At 52.6% G+C, this 20,413-nt stretch overlaps 2 protein-coding genes across 21 annotated transcripts in view; one reads left to right on the top strand and one right to left on the bottom strand.

Moving 5' to 3' along the window:
- Positions 1–379: 379 nt before the first annotated feature.
- PHETA1 (PH domain containing endocytic trafficking adaptor 1) lies at positions 380–17,188 on the top strand. Of its 3 annotated transcripts, XR_012018923.1 has the most exons (5): positions 380–582; positions 2,260–2,342; positions 3,140–3,285; positions 11,044–11,997; positions 15,677–17,188. XR_012018923.1 is itself a non-coding variant. In XM_072801920.1 (4 exons), the coding sequence occupies exon 4, from the start codon at positions 5,149–5,151 to the stop codon at positions 5,881–5,883; it is 735 nt and encodes a 244-aa protein (XP_072658021.1). In that variant the 5' UTR covers positions 392–582; positions 2,260–2,342; positions 3,140–3,285; positions 5,132–5,148; the 3' UTR covers positions 5,884–7,803. The 3 variants fall into 3 exon arrangements, 2 of the variants coding, with proteins under 2 accessions (XP_072658020.1, XP_072658021.1); XM_072801920.1 differs by lacking the exons at positions 11,044–11,997; positions 15,677–17,188 and adding an exon at positions 5,132–7,803 and having other exon boundaries at positions 392–582; XM_072801919.1 differs by lacking the exons at positions 3,140–3,285; positions 11,044–11,997; positions 15,677–17,188 and adding an exon at positions 5,132–7,803.
- The window catches only part of CUX2 (cut like homeobox 2), a 282,802-nt gene continuing 277,676 nt past the window's right edge, over positions 15,288–20,413 (bottom strand). For 17 of the 18 annotated variants that reach the window (XM_072801903.1, XM_072801901.1, XM_072801904.1 and 14 more), the window contains one exon: positions 15,288–18,325. In XM_072801903.1, the coding sequence (XP_072658004.1) occupies positions 17,524–18,325 (802 nt within the window). In that variant the 3' untranslated portion in view covers positions 15,288–17,523. The remainder of the gene's footprint in view (positions 18,326–20,413) is intronic. The other variant, XM_072801918.1, reaches the window with a different exon arrangement.

The following is a 20,413-nucleotide window of genomic DNA, read 5'->3' as shown; positions in this document are numbered from 1 at the left end:
TACTGACTTTGTCAAAAACGCCCCCAATGTGCTGCATTCATTTTTTTCCCAATAAAGTACACATTTTCAGCAGAGTTGTTTTTCAGATTTAGCTAGGAGTTAAATTTGCTAAATCTGGCAATGCTAGTCAGGGAGGATTTCCCATTTCCCACTCCAGGCCTAAGGCTGCAGCGACTGGTAGCGCGTTGGGTCTCCGGCCTCTAGGCCTCTTGCCTGGGTTAAGTAAGGCACTGGGGATTGGGGAATTAGACGCGGTCCCTTTAAGAGTGGTTTCGGGGACGGGCCAACGGGGGCGTGTCGATCCCAGGGGGCGTGCCGAGTCGGGGCTGGCCAATCCGGGGGCGGGCCGAGCGCGGGGGCGGGCCCGGCGCGGGTGGGTTGGGGAGGGTTAAAGGGGCCCGCCCGCGGGTCGTGGACCGTCCGGCTGCCCCCGCCTCCTTCCGTCCGAGCTGAGCTCTCCCGCGGCTGCGCCGGCCGGGCCGCCCCGGAGACAAAGCGACTCCGCCGCCGCCGCCGCCTAGTGGGTGCCGGGCCATGGCCGGGCCGCCCCGGGCGCCGCGCCTCCCTAGGCTGCACGGAGAGGTAAGGCTGGCCTGGCGGGCTTGGGGGAAATCTGCGGGCGGCTCTGCTAGGAGACGCGAGCCCGGGCTCGGGCCGTCGTGGGCCTCGGGGTCCCGGGCTGTGGGACCTCTGCTGGAGACAGCTGCTCGTCTGCGACCGCACGCTACTGGTCCTTTACGCGCTAGGGATCTCGGCTGCAGGCCGAGCTCGGCCCACGACGCCCCCCTCGAGGGACCTCCGCCGCCCGCGAACTCCGGCTCCTGCGTTCTGCCGTGGAGCACCTCATCCGGGGCTCTGGCTGCCCTTTAAGGAAAACGCCAGACACAAAAAAGGGGCGGAGGGCAGCTAGGAGCAGTGCCAGACCTGGGGAACCAGCCTCTGCCTGGGGCGAGGGTCCCGCAGTCCCTATGGCCCCTGCTGCAGAGGCGCTCTGGGAGTTCTCAGCACGTTTTTCCGCCTGTACCTGCCACACCCTATTCTCCACCCCCCTCCGCCCCCGGTGACCACTGTTAGGGGACACCTGTGGCAGCTGGATTGTCTCAGCACCTGCGGTCTGGCTTCTTGAATTGAATGCCAAAATGCCGTGCCTCAGTTTCTCCAGTCCTGGGTTCCTGGCCAGCTGTGTCTCTGGAGACCTTGAGCTAATTGACCAGTCAGACCTGGTTGAGCTAATTATTTGCCTTTTGGACAGCTGCTTTCCTGAATGCTCACTGCCTGCTAAACATTTTGCAGAATGGATTTATTCAACCCTTCTAGAGGGATAGATATTTGTTACTTATCTTATTTTTTTTTTTTAAAGATTTTATTTATTTGAGAGAGGGAGAGGGAGAACGAACAAGCAGGGGGAATGGTAGGCAGAGGGAGAAGGAGAAGCAGGCTTCCCGTGGGGCAGGGAGCCCCATGCAGGACTCCATCCAGGACCCTGGGATCATGACCTGAGCTGAAGGCAGATGCCTGAGCCACCCAGGTGCCCCAGAGGAACGGATATTAATATTCTCATTTTATAGAGGAGGCTCGCCCCGACTCACAGTGGCAGTGATTTTGGTGCCTTTCCCATAATATGCCAGTGGGTTTTCCTCACTGAACCCACTCCACAGCCCACCTGACAGATGAGGAAACAGGCTGGGAAAGGTGAAGTGACATTCTTAAGGTGGAGGGCAGAACCTGGCCCTGGGACTGGAGGGAGACCAGGCTCCCTCCGGCTTCCTGCCTGGTCAAAGGCTGTTGAATCAACGGCAGTACCCACAGTGGACTCTGAACTTCTTGGAAAACAGCATGAGTGTGAGGAGATAAATGGGTGACCAGGCCCTCCCAGAGGCGGGAGCCCGCACCCCTGCTGCTTCCTACCCTCCCCTTTTTTGCTGGATGGGAGGAGGCAAGGGCCATGGGCAGAGTGGGTTCTGTGCTGGATGGTGACTTGGGCTAAGCTGGCCCCATTTGGGCAGTAGGGGAAGAGGGCTACTGAGCATGAGGGAAATTGCTCTTCATTGGGCCTTAATGGGGTGGAGACCCCAAGACCAGCCCCTTTGTGCTGGTTGCCTGGAGCATGTGACTCTGGGCACAACATTGTGCCTTTGGGCAAGTTACTTAACCTCTCTGTCTCCATTTTCCAGTCTGTGAATGCTGGTTTATGAATAGATCCCTTCTTACGGGGCTGTTGAGAGATTTCAGAAGATAACTCTCTGATTCATTCTACAGGTATTTGAGCACCAACTACATGCCAGGCCCTGGAATTCAGGCAAAAATACCCTGCCCTTGTAGAGTAGGCAAAGATGACCCAGGTAATTTCAGATCGGGGTGTAGGAAAATGATTGGGGTGGGGGATCTCTTGCATACAGGGTGGTCAGGGACTGCTTCCCTGAGGAGGTGATGGTTAAGCTGAAACTGAAGGATGAGAAGTCAGCGATGTGAAGAAAGAAGGGCATTCCAGGCAGGCAGAACAGCCAGGGCAAAGGCTGGTGTGTGTGTGTTTGAGGAACAGCAAGGAGGCCAGGGTGGCTGGAGCTGAATGAGCAAGGGGGAAAGAGACAGGGGAAGGGCACTTGGAGGCCGTGGGGAAGACTAAATGCTGGAACAAGTAGGGAGTCATGGAAGGGTTCATAGTAGAGGAGGGGTATGGTTGGACTTATCTTAACAGGATCCCTCTGAGGGGAATGGATTGTAGTGGGGCCAGGGGAGGGGCCAAGGAGGGAGCTTGGCTCTTCAGGGACAGGGAAGGGGCAAAGAGGGAGGCAGGGAGAGTCTGAGGAGGCTACTGCAGCTGTCTAGGCGAGCAACGATAGGGACCTAGGATGGGGAGGTGGTAGACGGCAGAGATATTAGGCCACTGATTTGGAAGAGGTGGTGATGGAGGAATCAGCTGGGCTTGATGAGTGAGGGGGGGTGCGGGGGGAGAAGGCAGAGCCATTTGCTGAGAGAGTGCTGAGGGGGAGCATCTGGCAAGGCCGAGAAGAGTATCAATACTACCACTGCTGAGTGTATACCGTGTGCCTGGCACGATGCTCAGCACCTTCTATAGAGTCACTGTGTCATCATCACAACACCCTGACATAGGTGCTGTTATGATCCCATTTTACAGATGTGGAAACAGAGGCCCAGAGAAGCTTAAATCTTGCCCGGGGTCACACAACCTGGACACTACACAGAGCTGACATTTGAACCCAGAGAAGAGCAAGCCGACAGCAGACTGGGCAGAGGGCAGGGAGGCAAGCAGTGGCCTGAGAGGTAGGAGGGAGATGGGGCCAAGTAGGGTGGGTGGTTCCTGTGAGAAATGGAGCCAGGGTCCACATACAGTTGTTGGGGTGTAGGAACTCATGAGTCCTGTTTTGCAGACAGAGAAACTGAGGCTCAGAGCAGGGCAGCCTATGTCTGAAGTCACTCAGTTCAGGTAGGCAGAGCAGGGATTAAACACCCACCACCCTGAGCCTTCAGCCCTGAGCCTTCTCTCTGACGTTGGCCCCACTGCTAGGTCAAGACAGGCTGATTTCAGCTACCAAATCATAGCTCATGTTGCCTCTTCCAGGAAGCCTTCCTTGACTGCTCAGGCAAGTTAGATGAGGTAGATTCAGTAGGGAGCAGTTGTTCCCCTCTGCTCTGGGTCAGGATGCCTGGCTTGGCAGATGCTCTCAGGAGAGTCACCAGCCATATGTCATTCCTCCAGGCCCTGTGGAAGGCACCACCTGGCTGGGGAATGAGCATTAATTGAGTACCTTCTGCAATCCAAGGACTTTACATCCTTTGCCTCTTAAAAATATAGCTACTGTCCTATGCAGAGTGGGGCTGTAAAGCCTGAACAAAGTGGCCATGAAGAACTCTAAAGGGAGGTATGGCTAAGTTGGGGGTCCATGTTCCACCTCCCAGTTAGTTTGGCCAATGTTGCCCCCATCACGTTCTCCTTGAGGGAAGGTAGATAAAAATCACTGGGCCAAGTGTATAGAGTTAGATTGCTCTGCTTTAAGTGAGCACCTGATGCTGTCCCCACCCCCTTCCTATAAGTGTGGGCCAAACCCTGGGCCTTTTATCTGGGTCACTTCATAACAGTCTTTTCTTCTCTTTCCCTTCCCCCTCTGCTCCGGCCTCACCAACCTCCTGGTTGGTCCTCAAGCAGGGCAGCAGGTTCCTATCTCAGGGCCTTGCACTTGCTGTCCCCTCTGGTATGTGCCTGGAGCTCCCTCCCTCACCTCCTTCAGGTCTCTGCGCAGATGTTACTTTCTCAGTAGTACACCCTTTCCTGACTCCCATTAAAATCAAACACTCCTTTTGTCCCTAATACCCCCGGCCCCTTCCCTGTATTATATCTTCTACAGCACTGCAGACCACCTGGCAGATATATTTTATCTGTTTGTTAATTGTTTGCCCCCTTCACCTGCCACTAGCACGTCAGCACCACAAGGCCAGCGACCCTCTCTGTCTTGTTTACTGCTGTATTCCCACTGCCTGGAACAGTACTTAGTACGCGTAGGTGCTTAATGAATGTTTGACCAATGAAGTCCCCACAGCCTTCCAAAATAAGTTCTGTTCACATCCCCATTTCATGGATAGGCAAATCAAAGCTGAGTTATAAAAGCAGAGCTGGGACCTGGGAGGGACCACAAAAAGAGAGCTGGTCTGGTTTCTGGGGATGATGAAGGCATCCATGCCTGAAATGAGGCCTGGGTTTGAATTTCAGTTGTGCCCGACTTGCTTTGTGACCTTCTGCCAGGGACTAGCCTCTCTGTCCTTTGTTACCCCATCTGTCAAATGGGGTGGTGCTAGGCCCTGCCAGTTGAGGTCTGCTGCGAGGTTAAATGAGTTAATATATAGAAAATGCTCGGCACGCAGTGGTCACGCTCGGCCTTACTCCGGGGAGGCTCCTGGGGCCAGTGAGACCTGGGTTGGGGCCCCGGCTGACCCTGAAGGGCTGTGTGAGCTTCTGCTCCGGGAGCCTCAGTTTCCCTACCTGTGCGAGAGGAGCGTTGAGGGCTGTGGTGGCCGAGGGTGGCAGGGAGGTTACGGCGAGGCTCGGGGGGCGGGGGCGCCCGGTGGCGGCGGCCGAGTGAGTCACCGCTGTCCTGGTCGGGGTGGGGGACAGGCCCCGGCGGCGCGGCCATGAAGCTGAACGAGCGCAGCCTGGCCTTCTACGCCACCTGCGACACCCCAGTGGACAACTCGGGCTTCCTGTACAAGAAAGGCGGCCGGCACGCGGCCTACCACCGCCGCTGGTTCGTGCTGCGCGGCAACATGCTCTTCTACTTCGAGGACCGGGCCAGCCGCGAGCCTGTGGGCGTCATCATCCTGGAGGGCTGCACGGTGGAGCTGGTCGAGGCCGCCGAGGAGTTCGCCTTCGCCGTGCGCTTCGCGGGGGCCCGGGCGCGCACCTACGTGCTGGCCGCCGAGAACCAGGCTGCCATGGAGGGCTGGGTGAAGGCGCTGTCGCGGGCCAGCTTCGACTACCTGCGGCTCGTGGTGCGCGAGCTGGAGCAGCAGCTGGCGGCCGTGCGGGCCGGGGACTGTGCGCCGCCGCCGCGCCGGGCCCCCGCGCTCGCGCCCAAGGAGAACGGCTGCGCCTGCGCCGTGTGGAGCGCGGAGCCCCCCGCGCCCGGCCCCGGCCCCGGCCCCGGCCCCGCCCCCGGCCCCGCGCCCGGCCCCGCCCCCGGCCCCGGCCCCGCGGGCGCTGCCTCCCGCCCCAGGCCCGGCCCCCCGCCGCCCCTGCCCCCCCGGCGGCGGGTCTCGGAACCGAACGGGCCTCTGCACGCCGCCTCCTTTGTCCGGCTCCACCAGCAGTACGGGCAGGAGGTGAGGGCGCTCAGGAGCCGGTGGCTCAGGAGCCGGGCCCAGCCCTGAGGTCCCCGCGGGCGGAGAGCTCCTGCTTTTGGACGGACCTCAGCCCCAGGCCTCGTGCTGACAGGCCCTGCCCTGGGAGGCCAGGGGGGCCCGGTCCTGAGGAACCCTGCTCAAGGGACGATGCCGGGTGCCGAGGGGTGCTTCAGGACTGTGGGATCCGCAGGGGGCCGCATGCCTGATCCTAAGGAGCACCCAGGGGCTCCGTTTGCCCGAGGCCTGGTGTCCAGGGCACTCCCGCCCCAGGCCCCGCCAGAGTCACCTGGCAAAGGCCTGTTGCTGGTAATAGGCCCTGCTGGGGTGACCGGGACCTCGTGAGACTCTGTGACCTAAAAGGCAGTGCTGGGGGAGCCCCGGTCCTGGCGGCCTGGACTGGACCTGGACCTGGTCAGAGAGAAGCCTTGGCCCTGTCACACCACACCCGGGTTTGACCTCCTTTTGCTCCAGGGCCTGGCTCCAGGTGTCCTGCCTGGCGCCAGAAGCAGGTGCAGAAAGTGGCACGGGCGCAGATTTTAATGCCTGACCGGTGTGGTGAGATTGCCTGGTTCCAAGGGCTCTTGGCTTGGAGTGGGGCTGAGGCAGGACTTTGCCCTGGGCCTCAGCCAGGCCTTGAGGCGGTGCAGCAGTGGCCCTCCAGTTTGGGCCATGTCTTTGTCCCTTTCGGGGTTCTCACGTGCCCTCCTGACACTCTCTAACCGCCACATATTTAGCCTCCTCCTCCTGGAGCGGGTCTTCTGCCCCAGCCTAGGGTGGAGCCTCTCAGGAGCCGGCCTGATCTTGTCCAGTCCTGAGCTGGGCAGCCGTGGCCTGAGCTGACTTTCCAGCAGGCTCCCCAGGGATGGGTGGCCGTGAGCGACTCACCACCCAGAAAGGGTCTGGGTGCTGATCTGGTACTACAGAGAAACAGCTGCCAAGCTGTGTGTTTGGCTTCTGGAACCCTCTCACTCTGTCACTGTCTCAGCCCACCTCTGCTCCTGATGCTCTGATGGGGAGACCAGGTCTTATTTTGCTTCGAGATCGCCTGCTGTTTTACTGTACTTACCACAGTGGCCATTCTTCATCCAGGGAGAATCTCGGGGGTGGGGCTGGGGCACCCCTGGCCCACAAGCTGGGTTATGTTTACAGTCCTCAGTGCCCCACACTGGGGATCACCTGAGGACACGTACGCCCCAAACTGTATTTCCCCAGAGGGTCCCTCTCGGTGACAGTCAGACTTGGCCCTGAGGCCCCTTCCTGCTGTTTTTGGAGGCCCTGGAGCTTGGGGAAGAATGGGGGGTGTCTGTGTCTACAATCACCAGCTCACTGCTGGCTCAGTTGACTGGGGCTTCAGTTTTAATTTAATTTTTAATACTTAGGGTATTTTATCCCCGCTAGCAACAGAGCTTGGTGTTTTCACTGCTTTTGTTTCTTGTTAGCTGGTGGGAGGGCTTGGCTGAAGGTTTTGGGGGCAGTTGGAACTGCCCCCAAGGAGAAGGCCAGGAGCCAAAGGCACCTCAAGAATCTCACCTGGTTCTCCACCTTCTCCCCAGCAAGTCCTATTCTCCTGACAGGTGCCTCTGGGAGTCTTTGTACGCTTCCCATCCCCCTCCTTTCCAGGTCCTCAGTGGAGGGGGTGGGGATGGCTGCTCTTGTCCATAGGCTCCGGGTCTCCAGGGAGGTTAGGAGCTGCCCAGAGCCCATCTCCTGGCCAGACCCAGCTGGTGGGATGAGGGTTTGGCCCCTATTCTGGTGCAGGTTTACAAGCTCTATAAAGGTACAGTGCCTACTCCTGGCCCCCCTTCTCCACCCACCCCCCCGATAAAAAGCACAAGATGGGGTCAGGCTGCCTCCAGAGTTGGGTGGGGACAGAGACATCAGGCAGCCTGGGAGGGAAATATAAAGGTGAAAATAAAAGATTTATCAAGTTATGACTGATTGTGTCATTTCTTCCTCCATCAGAATCCTTCATGGATTTGTCTAGCAGGGCAGGCCCTACAGGAGAAGTGACTGGTGTATTGGGTGCCCATGGTTGATGCTCTGCCAACCACATCTCAACCTCATGGCAGATGCCAGCTCCATTTTACAGACGAAGGAATGAGATTCATGTTAAGAAATCTAAGTTCACACAGCTGAGCCTCTAGAATCCTATGGAAGAAGGGCAGAGCCTTCCAGAAGGATAAGGGGGAGGAGGGTATGGAGTTGCAAAGTTCCCTTTCAGAAGTGAGAGGAGGCAGGGGGAAAGTGAGGATTGATTGATTGATTTTTTATTTTAAAGATTTTACCCATTTATTCATCAGAGACACAGAGAGAAAGGCAGAGACACAGGCAGAGGGAGAAGTAGGCTCCACGCGGGGAGCCCGACGTGGGACTCGATCCTGGGTCTCCAGGATCATGCCCTGGGCCGAAGGCAGGCGCCAAACCGATAAGTCACCCAGGTGTCCCTGATTGCTTTTTTTAAAGGTTTTATTCGGGGCAGCCCCGGTGGCTCAGCGGTTTAGCACTGCCTTCGGCCCAGGGCCTGATCCTGGAGACCCAGGATCGAGTCCCACGTCGGGCTCCCCGCGTGGAGCCTACTTCTCCCTCTGCCTGTGTCTCTGCCTCTCTCTCTCTCTCTCTCTCTCTCTCTCTGTCACGAATAAATAAATAAAATCTTTTTTTTAATTATTTTTTTTTTAATTTTTAAATTTTTTTAATTTTTTATTATTTTTAATTTTTTTAAATAAATAAAATCTTAAAAAAAATTTTATTTATTCATGAGAGAGGCAGAGACACAGGCAGAGGGAGAAGCAGGCTCCCTGTAGGGAAGCCGATGTGGGACTTGATCCCAGGACCCTGGGATCACACCCTGAGCCAAAGGCAGATGCTCAACCACTGAGCCACCCAGGCGTCCTGTGGAAAGTGAGGATTTAAAAGTTAACTGTGGGCTGAAGGCCTGACAGTTGGGAGGAATGTCGGCGATAGCAAACAGAAGAGTTTAACCTGCCTCTTTTCACAGATCAGTTTATGGTGGCTGCCTGGGGCCCTGGAGTGAGGAGCATTCTAGCATTAGTGCTGGTTCAGAGGGAAAGAACCGATAACTGTTTAGCGATGTCTGCCATGAGCATAGGGTGGATGGTGGTGATGCTCATGCTGTGTATCTTAGACTCATGGAGCCTGTTTGCTGGGCTAATGGGGGATTCGCAGATGGGAAGGGGCTGGCCCAAGGTCACCCAACATGATGGACTAGGCCCGAGTTCCTCCTAACGTAGATTCAGAACTTGAGTCACATGTCTCCCTTGCCAGTCTGGAAAAATTGTGCACATTCAGGATAAGGTGGTTTAGGAGGAGCAACCTACAGTCCTCAGTCCGCAGAATCAAGTTCAAGAATAAGAAATGAAAAATACCAAGGTCAGGGAATCATGCTGCTGTGAGCAGCCAGTGTGTGCTGAGTAATGACTCCTACCCCTCCTGGGACCATTGCTGACATGGGAGCTGGGGAAGTGGTTCCCCACACGGACTGAATCAGGGTGCTCCCTGTGGTATTTGTGACCACAACCTCCGCAGGGTCTGGGGTATAGGATGGGGGAAGTAGCAGGAGAGACAGCCTCAAGAGGGAGGGTCACGAAGGGTGCTGTGGCCTGCCAGGCTTTTTAGGGTTGGACTGTTTCCTTGCAACATCTGAAAGGGGGAGGGGAGACAAGTTGGTCAGTACCCAAGTGCTGTGCACCTACCTGCTAATAATATGTCAGTGTTTCCTTTTGACTGAAGGGGGATGTTAGGGGCACGTGTCTAACAATGACTAAAACATCCCAGAAGCATGACAAAGTAGGGGAAGTTGTCCTTACCCAAACACTCTTTGGGGGATATTGTATATATTCAGAGGGATATTCTGAGAAGCAACTTGGGGTAGGGGTGAGAACCTCAAGGAGGGCCACCAGGCCAGAAACTATGGGCTGTGCCCATGGTTGCCCACATCCATCTCCCCTAAATGGTTAGTTGTGCTGCTCCCATTTGACTTTCAGGGATCAGCTAAACTTTAGCTCCTAAAGAATGGCTGTGTGGCTGAATTTCAGCCAAAGAGATGTGAGTATAAGGGTCTTCTTCTTGATTCTAAAAAGAGACACAGGGCAGCCTGGGTGGCTCAGTGGTTTAGCGCCGCCTTCAGTCCAGGGTGTGATCCTGGAGACCCGGGATTGAGTCCCACATCGGGCTCCTTGCATGGAGCCTGCTTCTCCCTCTGCCTGTGTCTCTGCCTCTCTCTCTGTGTCTCTCATGAATAAATAAATAAAATCTTTAAAAAAATAAAAAATAAATAAAAAGAGACACAATGAGGAGCTCTTCATTGTTCTCTGGTGGTAAGTTATGTCTGATGCCTAGAGCTGCAGCAGCCATTTTGTGATCATGAAGTAGGCTGCGCTAAGGAAAATATGCCCTGCTGGGTTTTGCACACACTTAAAGATATCCTTGAGCTGATGAATCTAAGGATATCTTGTTATTTGAAGTAATAAATGTCTTTGTTTAAAGCTTAGAGAGGGGGACGCCTCGGTGGCTCAGCAGTTGAGCATCTGCTTTAGGCCCAGGGCATGATCCCGGAGTTCTGGGATCAAGTCCCACATTGGGCTCCTACAGGGAGCCTGCTTCTCCTCCCTTTGTCTATGTCCCTGTCTCTCTTTGTGTCTCTCATGAATAAGTAAATAAAATCTTAATAAAACTTTGAGAGGGATGTTTTTGTTATTTGCAGCCAGAGGCTTCCTAACGGGTAAGTTCAAGTGATTTGTAGCTGTTCCCTCTAAGGAGCATGGCCCTAGGGTACCAAATGTAGAGCTCTTGTCAGCTCAGTGGGGAGAAGGTTAGTGCTGGATGGTATTCCCTGGGACATCCTTTCCTTGGAAGACTTCCATCTCTTGGGAGCGAAAAAAAAAATACTGAAAGAATAGCACTGCACCTTCTATGTTCTAAGTGGGGCTCTTTTGTCTCAACTATCCACACCCCCCAACTCCTCCCCAGATACCTTACCTGACCTTACACAAACTTGGTTATGGAAAAGTTTCTGCTCCTTGTCCCAATTTCTAAAATTGCTCCTCCTTGTGGGTACCAGGTCCGCCTCAGGTGCATCCCCCAGGGCTTAGCACTGAGACGCCAATCACTGCCTCCCCTCCCCTCTGAGCTCACTGGATTCTTCCCTCCTGACTGGTTGCCTGGCAGGTGTTGGTCCTCAGACACAAGCTGAGCCAGGCAGTGTCCCGAGAAGTTGGATTTGGAAGGAGCAGACTCAGGTGTGAGGGCTGCCTGTGAGAGAGACTGGTGCCCCAATGTCCGGCTGAACCCTCCTGCCTTTGGATTTCACGGATCACCTCTGGATCTTCCCAATGAACTGTCCACACATCTTTAAGTGAATCAAAATTTCTCTCAACCCAGCCGTTCCCGACTATGCCAAGACACCCAGGGAATGTTTGTTCTGCGTGCCTGTGCTCTTCTGTTCCACCAGCATCCTTCTGGGGGGCCTGGCCCACCCACTGGGGCCAACAAAACAAAATGAAATTAGGACTGCCTCCCATTTACTGACACCTATGATGTCTGGTCACTTGGAGAGGGGCGGAGGTGTGGCTTAAAAATGCAGATTCCTGGGTTCTGGCTCCCGGAAGTCTGGGTCAGTAGGTAACAGGGATTTTACGGCCACAGCTTAGGAAATGCTCATTTAATCTTCAAAGAGACTTCTAAGGCAGTGTGCTAGCCAGCCCCCATGAGGGGCCCTGATGATCCTTGCCTCCTGGTGTCCCTGCCTTTGGGCTATCCCCTCCCACCCTGAATCACGGCAGAACTGCGTGGCCAAGAAAATACAGTGGGAGTGACAGTGAGGCTTCCAAATCTGGGTCCCAGAAGACCGCGCAGCCTCTGCCTTGCTCACTGTTGGCTGCCCTGTTGTGGGGATGCTGGAGCAGCCCTTCCAGAGGAACTGAAACCCTCAGCCAACAAGCCAGTACCAGCTCAACAGTCTCATGGGAGTGCACCATTTTGGAGGCAGATTTTCCAGACCCAGAACAGCCTTCAGAAGACTGCAGCCCAGCTGGCGGCTCAATGGTAACCCTCGTGAGGGATCCAGGAGCCAGGACCACCCAGTTACACCACTCCCAAATTCCTGGCCCAAGAAATTGAGAGGTAAATGTTTACCCTTTTAAACCACTAGGTTTTGGCGTTATTTGTTAGGTGTTAGGAGACAACAACACAGGTAGATACTATTATGATCTTGTCCATTTTACAGGTAAGGAAACTGAATCTCATGTAAGGACTCTAGATTGCCTGATAGTGGAGAGTCAAACCCAGGCCAGTGCTTTTAACAACTACACCCTGGAGGGCTGGAGAAGGTCATGAGACCAAGACTTACCCCTTCATTGTGGCAGATGGAGAAACGGACTTGGGGGTGAGGAGTCACCTTGACTAAGGTCACTCAAGGTGGTGTCCCTGCTCCATCCCTACTGCTCTTGAGTTTGCAGGAGTGACTTCAGCCTCCAGGGTGCCTGCAAGGGCAGACCAGATCCTAGAGCAACATACACCCTGTGCCCTTAGCTATGGAGAGCCTGGCCTTTAGAATGATCTCAAGAATAGCCTCCCTGGGGGCAGCCCCGGTGGCGCACCGGTTTGGCGCCGCCTGCAGCCCAGGGTGTGATCCTGGGATTGGGTCCCACGACGACGGGCTTCCTGCATGGAGCCTGCTTCTCTCTCTGCCTCTCTCTTTCTCTGTGTCTCTCATGAATAAATAAATAAAATCTTAAAAAAAAAAAAAAAAGAGAATAGCCACCCTGGCAAGCCCTGGCCAATCAGCCAGGTGAGGTCTGTTTTTTTTCACTCACCAGTAGGTGATGGGAGGTAGGGCTACTGGCCCAATGCAGGAGCTTAACTAGGAGCCAAAGGAGGGCAGGGGTAGGAAGCAAGGACCATCGAGGCCTGAAGGTCAGGGCCTACGGTGGGGGTGGGCCCTGCTGCTCCCCTCTGGCTTGCATCTCTCCAGGCAGATGGAACCTCTTAACCTCCTAAGGTGCAAGTTTGACCATAGCAACTCCCTCTCACACCCTCTATGGCTTCCAGTACCCTCAGGAGAAAAGCCTATTTCCCACCATGTCCCAACGGGCTTCAGCATCTGACCCTCATCCTTCTACTTCCTTCCACTCCCACCTCAAATTCCAGCCTTCTTTGGACCTGTTTCCCCATGTTCTTGTCCCTGCTTCTCCCTAGCTCCTACAGTATTTCAGGTGTCAGCTGCAATGTCCTTTCCTCCAGGAAGCCTTCCTGGACTCCACTACTTATACTCTCATGGTTTCCCATGTTCCTGCCACTGAGTCACTGAGCACATGTAGGCACTCAATAAATACTTATTACCTGGACAGTCACCAAATTTCCCCCAACTCAACTCTCTGCTCTCCCCCGATTGAAAATTACTACCTCTCACCCTCCTCCAAGTTCTTCCCTGCCTTCTCGTTCCTTTCTGGTCTCACCATTCCCCACTCGCCTGTGCTCCCTAGTTCAGAATTCCACATTTCTGTGTTTTTACCGCATTTTCCACTCCAGATGAGCAGCAACTGCAGACAATGTCAACACAAAGACGATGGTCCAGGATGGAGCTTTATTTCCCGGAGGCTGGGGGCACCTGTTTCCGCAGGTTCTCAGGTGGCTTGTCTGTGTGTTCGATGTGGCTTCCCTACTCCTGCCCCACTTACACCAGGGAGCCATATCGCAGGGGTTTCTGCCTTCTGTTTTTCCAGAGCTGTGAACTGAGGGCCCAAAGGGTCAGTCCTTGGCTCTGCTTCATTTGAGTCCTTAAAACCGCCTTAAGGGAAGGTGCCATCCCTACCTCGTCCACACAGCTTGGAAAAGTGAGGCGGCACAGAGCAGTACAGGCTTTTACCCAAGGTGCTATGGCTCCAAGTGGAGCCAGGGTTGAAACCAGGTGCTCTGGCCCCTCACCTTAAGCTCTTGACTCTCCTTCTTCTCCTCTCCAACTCTGAGCGAACCCCTAAGGGCTAGCTCAGGATCTCTACGGGACCATTTTGACCTTGGCCTCCTGGACGTCCCCCTCCCTGCACCGATGGAGTAATCAGGCACCCCAAGGGGCCAACCTGCCGGCTTTGGAGTAATTAGTTATTCCAATGAATTTAATTAATTCCTTAATTCCCACTTTAAGGACATGCAGAAGGTTTCCCGGCAGAGAGAAAAGGTCTGTCTTGGGATAGCATGTGGCCTTGGCTCATGGATGAGTAATGCCACCCCAGGGACTTTCCAGACATTATTGGTCAGGGAAAAAACCCTCCAACAGCTTGAAGCACAGACTCACCATCACAGCTTGGAAGAACCCAAGCCCTGCTCATGATAACAATAAGTAATGTAGAGTCGTGATGTGCCACACACTGTCTTACGTATTTTATGTGCATGACGATTCCTCATTCACCTGAGCTGGCTGCTGTGAGACCCCTATTTCTCAGACGGGGAAAACCAAGGCCTGGGTTAAACAGCATGGGAAGAGGCAATGAATGCTCTGTTGGTTACTAGGAAGCCCCTCTTAGCATTTTCCTTTCTTCTTCTTCTTTTTTTCCAGATTTTATTTATTTATTCATTAGAGACACACAGAGAGAGGCAGAGACATAGGCAGAGGGAGAAGCAGGCTCCATGCAGGGAGGCTCAATGCAGGACTCGATCCCAGAACTCTAGGATCACGCCCTGAGTGGAAGGCAGACGCCCAACCTCCACGCCACCCAGGTATCCCAGCATTTTCTTATCAGGAGGCTGAGGACACCTGTTCCTCACGCCACTGAGGTGTGGGCAGGGCATGATCTCAGCCCCAGAGCTTAACTTGCTCTGGATTCCAAAAAATGGATTCCAATCCTTCCATTTTCTTTTGCTGGAGCCCACAGCACAATTGCTAACAGATGTCATAGGACCTAGGCAGGTGGCACAGGTGAGGACTGAGGGTGATCACAGCCAAGTGTCCTGTCTCAAGGGGGGAGCTGCTGTCACATTGGAACGTGGGCCCAGTGTGGCCAGATCTTATGTGTTTTTTTTATTCATTTTTTAAAAGATTTTATTTCTTTATTCATGAGAGACCAGAGAGATAGAGAGAGAGAGAGAGAGAGAGAGGCAGAGACACAGGCAGAGGGAGAAGCAGGCTCCATGCAGGAAGCCCGATGTGGGACTTGATCCTGGGACTCCAGAATCATGCCCTGGGCCAAAGGCAGATGTTAAACCGCTGAGCCACCCAGGGATCCCCCCGATCTTATAGTTTTTAAGAGAAACTGGTAATTGCGATTTTTATGTGATGTGCCCCCATATTTTAATGGTGGCAAACTAATTTAAAAGCCAGGTTTTCAAAAAAATGTTTTGTAAAACATCTCTGAGGGCCAGATTGGACCCCTAATTGACATCCCCAGCTCCAGAACAAAGCAAGCAGGACACCTAGACATTATTATACAATTCTGTATTGAGCGACGCGTTTACAGAACGTGTTCTTTTTAAAATTTTAAACAAAGTTCATCAATCTCTCATAGAAATGATTTTGTGGATTTTTGTTTTGCTTTTACCGTTACAGGACGTGAACCTGACAAAGTTGTTCATGGGTCTGCTAGCTTTAAGTACAACAGGATTTCCATGTTCAAAAGACTATATACTAAGTGCTTAATCAAATCCCGTCACACAAAAGCCAGATTTAGTCCTCTAAGATTTGTAGTCTGCGGGTGAGCCTGGATTTCAGTGTTGTGGGGGTTTCAACAGTAGAAAGTGGTGTATTCCCTCACAGTTGTCTTAATTGCAATAGGGCGGTGGTGGCTAAAAGATGTTTCATTTGTTCCAGATTTGATTACTCTGAAAATTGGTCACTGTTTCCTATTGTCAAAATATAAAAATACCTTCATCTGGATAAAAATGTATACAGTGGAAAACTCTTCAATGCATAGCCTGGATGTATGGAAAAGGATGTTTTCCTGCAAGGTTTGTGTTGTTCTTCATGGATTGTGGAGACTGCAGCCTGGCCTGGGTGCATGAGAGTTGAGATTTCTGGAACAGCTCTCAACTGTCCCCTTCTGGTCACTGGATTTTGCTGGCCTGGTTTCAAAATGCTTGCTGCATCCTTGAAACCCATCAGCCATCTCCCCCTGGCACTGGATTGGCACTGATTATGGCCCTATTTTCATTGTCATTCCGGATTCAGCTGGGGAGTCACCAATTCAGCCTTCCCGCAGAGAGTTTGAAAAAGGAAAAAGAAATAACAGGAAAGAGAGTCAAAAACCAACATGGTGGCTGTTCCGTCCAAACTGGGAACTCTCCCACCAGAAACCCTGACAACGAAGATTCTAGAAGAAGGGCTTCTCTGAGTTGGGGGGATTGAGTCTTTGCTTCCCAAAAGGTTGTGTGTTGGAAGGCAGGAGGGTAGATTTAGAGACTGGGATACAGTGGTCCTGCTGCGGTGAACTCAGCATTTTCTCTTTGTTCTGTGTGGACTTGGGAGTTGCAGGTGCCTTCCAGAAATAGCACCTGTGTCAACTTGAGAAAGGAGATGGCAAGAAGGGTAGTTGGGGTCACTAGTTGGAGGAATCTACTTTTTGGTGCCAGGTGCTCATGGGATGACCAAAGCTGTTATTTTCTTAAAACATAGGGAGGGGAAGATGGTGGCTGTAATCCTGCTCTGGAAAGCCAGTGGGGAAACTTCCTGTGCGGTGGCCACGATTCAGGTTGGGGATCGGGGTCACCCTGGCTCAAGTGCTGCCCTCCAATCACCTGACCCCTTGCCTGGCTTCCCAGAAGATCCAGAAACACATCTTGTCTACAGATGGACAGGCTGTGTGTCCAACGTCCGTGGCCCACAGGTTTCTGACTAGAGGGAGTGGAAGCAGTTTGTTTTGTACCATGTCACATCTCGGGTAGGATGGTCGGCTACAGCCCACATCTCTACAACATTTACAATGGCACGGGACGTTCTGTGTTATCAAGGTTGCAAAACAGACCACCAGAATGAAACACATCCTCAACGGCATCGAGGTTTTCATTTAGAGTCTTTTGGACTTTCTCTTTTCAGCACGGTTTCTGGAAGGGCAGTAGCAATGTGCTGTGTCTCACAGACAGATATGGAAAAAAAAAAAACTGTAGTTCAAGGGTTATCTAAATTTTGGTCAGTCTTATAGTGTTTTGTGATGGCTTTGAACAATTGTCTTCTTTTAATCTCATCTAGTGGCAAGAACGACACAACTTCAGTGTATACTTCGCAACAGTTGTGACAGCATCCTGATTTTATAACTCTCTGTAATATCAAAACAGCATTGGCTGGGAATAAATTCCAAAGGATCCTTTATTAAAATATCTAAAAGAGGTCTATAAATATTTATTTTTCTAAAAGAGTTTGGAGTTTCCAGGTGAAAATGTGGTGCCACATCGCTTCTGCCTCCTGCAGAGAGGCCAGGGTGGAGAAGAGGGTGCTCTGTGGGGTAGGGGGTGCCAAAAAGAGGAGGCAGTGGCACTTGCCCCACCTGTTCACTCACAACGTCATAGAACTAGGATTACAACAAAAAACGTAAACTGCATAACACTGCTGTCTGCATGTTGATGGTTGAGTTCCTTCCTTCCCCCACCCCGTCTGTTTGCGAGAGTGAGTGGGAGAGGGGGAGCTGGCCACCTGGTATGCCCCTTGCCCTCGTGCCCCTGCCTTCAGAACTCCCACTCCAGGGCCTCCTCCCGGTTGGCAGCCCTCTCCAGCCGGTAGATGATGCTGTTCAGGTTGGCCATCTTCTCATGTCGCCGCTGCAGGTTGGAGTTCACCTTGGCACTGGGGTGCAAAGCCCCAGCTGTGTCGGTGGTGGGGCTGGCACTCGGCACTTTGGCAGGAGGGGCGCCGGGTGGGGACGGGGAGATGGGGGCTGAGGAGGAGGGGACAGGTGACACAGACATCATGAGGCCTGGGGAGGAGGCAGCCGAGGGGGAGTTCAGGGACACTTCCAGGCTACAGCGCGAGGATTCTGAGACAGACTTAAAACTTAGAGGGTCTGGGTGGAGTCGCTCCCCGCCCTCACTCTCCTGGGGGAGCTGTAGTGAGGGGCAGTCTGGAGAGGTCCCACCTGGAAGGAGGAGCCCTGGGACCACTTTAGGGAGTTGGTCATTACCCGGACGGTCAGGATGTGCCTCTTTGGGGGAACCTTGGCCTTTGTCTGGCTCCCCTGAGTCCTGGAGCTGGTTGCCCGCTTCTTCTTCTGCATCCTCCTCAGTATGTTCCTGCTTGATCCTCACCTGGGCCTTGTCCTGGGTGGTTGGGGATGTGATGCTCTCCTCGGAGCCTTCCTGAAGCTCCAGTTCCTTCACAGTAGGCTTCTGGTCCTCAGCCTCAGAATTGGGGCTCTGTGGGGTAGGGTCTGGGTGGGAGTGGCCTGGTGGCAAGACGCCAGGACCCCCGCTGGGGTCAATGTCTGGTTCATCTTGGGTCCCCTCCACCAACATCTCCCGGCGCATTCGGGACCTGGGGCAGAGATGGTGGTGAGTGGGGGAAGGGGTGCTGGATGGGAGACATGGTGAACCCAGGACTCAATCCAAACAAGTGGCATTTTGACCCCACCCACTTCCCTGGGGGCATCTTCCTATGCAGCATCTTAGTAAGCCCTGTCAACAACCCTACTAGTGGGTTCTATCATTATTCCTACTTCACACAGGAGGAAACAAGTCTCAGCGATGTTGAGTGACTTGCTCCAAGTCACACAGCCAATAAGTAGCAGAGTCAGGGCTCGAACTCTCAGGATTGTTGGATTCTAGAGTTGAGGACCTAGACTTGCACTGTCCAGCACAGTAGTCACTGACCACATGTGGCTCCTGAGCACTTGAAATGTGACTAGTCTGAATTGAGATGTGCTGTACAGGTTAAAATACACACTGGATTTTGAAGGCTTAATAAAAAAAAATTAAAGTCTCATTAATAAAGTTTTTATATTGATCACACACTGAAATGGTTACATTAGGCTAAATATATTATTACAATTAATTTCATGTATTTTTAAAAAGATTTTATTCATTCATTCATGAGACACAGACATAGGCAGAGGGAGAAGCAGGCTCCCCCACAGGAAGCCTGATGTAGGACTCAATCCCAGGACCCTGGGATAATGACCTGAGCTAAAGGCAACCCAGGAGCCCCTAATTCTGTTTTTTTTTTTTCTTAACGTGGCTATTAGAAAATTTTATTTTATTTTATTTTTTAAAAAGACTTTATTTATTCATAGAGACACACACACAGAGAGAGAGGCAGAGACACAGGCAGAGAGAGAAGCAGGCACCATGCAGAGAGCCTGACATGGGACTTGATCCAGGGTCTCCAGGATCATGCCCTGCGCTGCAGGCGGCGCTAAACCGCTGTGCCACCGGGGCTGCCCTATTAGAAAATTTTAAATCACATGTGGATTGCATTATATTTCTTTTGGATAGGACCAGTCTAGAGCATTTCTTGAAGTCAAACTCAGATGTAGTTTGTGGAAACAACTCTCTGCTTCTTTCCTGTGGGGACTCTTAGACATCAGCCCAGAAGGGGAAACTGAGGTGTGAAACGTGACTTGTTCAGGTCACCAGAGCACGCACAGGCAGAGCTGGGAGCAGAACCTGGGAAGCCCAAATTTCAGTCTAGACCCCAGTAGTCACTCTCTCTTCACTTCAACTGCATCATTGCCAGCGGGCAACATAGTCTCACACATATTTTAGAGCAGGACAAGCCAGGATTGGGACTAACCCCACTAATTATTTTCCTAACAGCAAATGAAGTCCAGAAGTCAAATGACTCGTCTGAGGCCATACAACAAAAGGGCTTCCTCAGTTACGTGCTGTAGCCCTCTGCCCATTTATATTAATAATAAAGGATGCTATTGATATATAATATTAACAATTATAAATCATAAACATCATAATAATGGGTGCTATTCATGTGTCAGGCACCAGGTCAAGTGCCTTTTGCAGATTATTTCATTTATTTTTCCTAATAACTTTAGGAAAAGGATATTAGTCTCATTCCTATAGATTTAGGAGACAAGACTCAGAGAGACACAAAGGATTGCTATGATCACAGGGCACGTGATTGGGCTGGGAAGCCAATTATCTGGCTATCCTTTCTTGCTTCCCTGGTTCCTTGTCCAGGTTGGGGATGGGGTCCTACCCCAGTATCCTCCTAGAAGGACTCTGAGGGGTCATCTGGTTCACTCTCCAGCCCCTCTACACAGGTGGCCTTAGCCCACCTTCCAGGGGACTTCACCTTCACCCTCGGTCTCCTCTGGAAGAGGGAAGAGCTGCTGGGACCAGGGACAGCCCTAATGGGTTCTACCGAGGCAGGATTGAAGGGGCATTTAGGATGGCTCAATGTCTGAAGTTCCATCATTAGACTGTCCAAACTGTAGAGCAAATATAAATATGAGGCTAATAGTTATTCACATCATAGTACAAATTAGTCTTTTTTAAAAAAATTCTTGACTCCTGAATCTATAGCAGGGTCTTGCTGGTAATTTATTTATTTATTTATATATTTTTAAAGATTTTATTTATTTATTTGAGACAGAGAGAGAGAGAGCGAGCA

Source organism: Canis lupus, chromosome 27 (assembly GCF_048164855.1).
Source record: "Canis lupus baileyi chromosome 27, mCanLup2.hap1, whole genome shotgun sequence".
Taxonomy (NCBI): domain Eukaryota; kingdom Metazoa; phylum Chordata; class Mammalia; order Carnivora; family Canidae; genus Canis; species Canis lupus.
The sequence above is the reverse complement of the archived record's forward strand: the minus strand, read 5'-3'. Positions and strand labels throughout refer to the sequence as shown.

Excerpts from the sequence above, each read along its gene's own strand:
- PHETA1 (XM_072801919.1), top strand. The coding sequence starts at position 2,279 with ATGCCAGGCCCTGGAATTCAGGCAAAAATACCCTGCCCTTGTAGAGTA. Across the intron at positions 2,343-5,131 it reads AGTAGGCAAAGATGACCCAG|GCCCCGGCGGCGCGGCCATG; the intron begins GTAATTTCAGAT and ends GGTGGGGGACAG.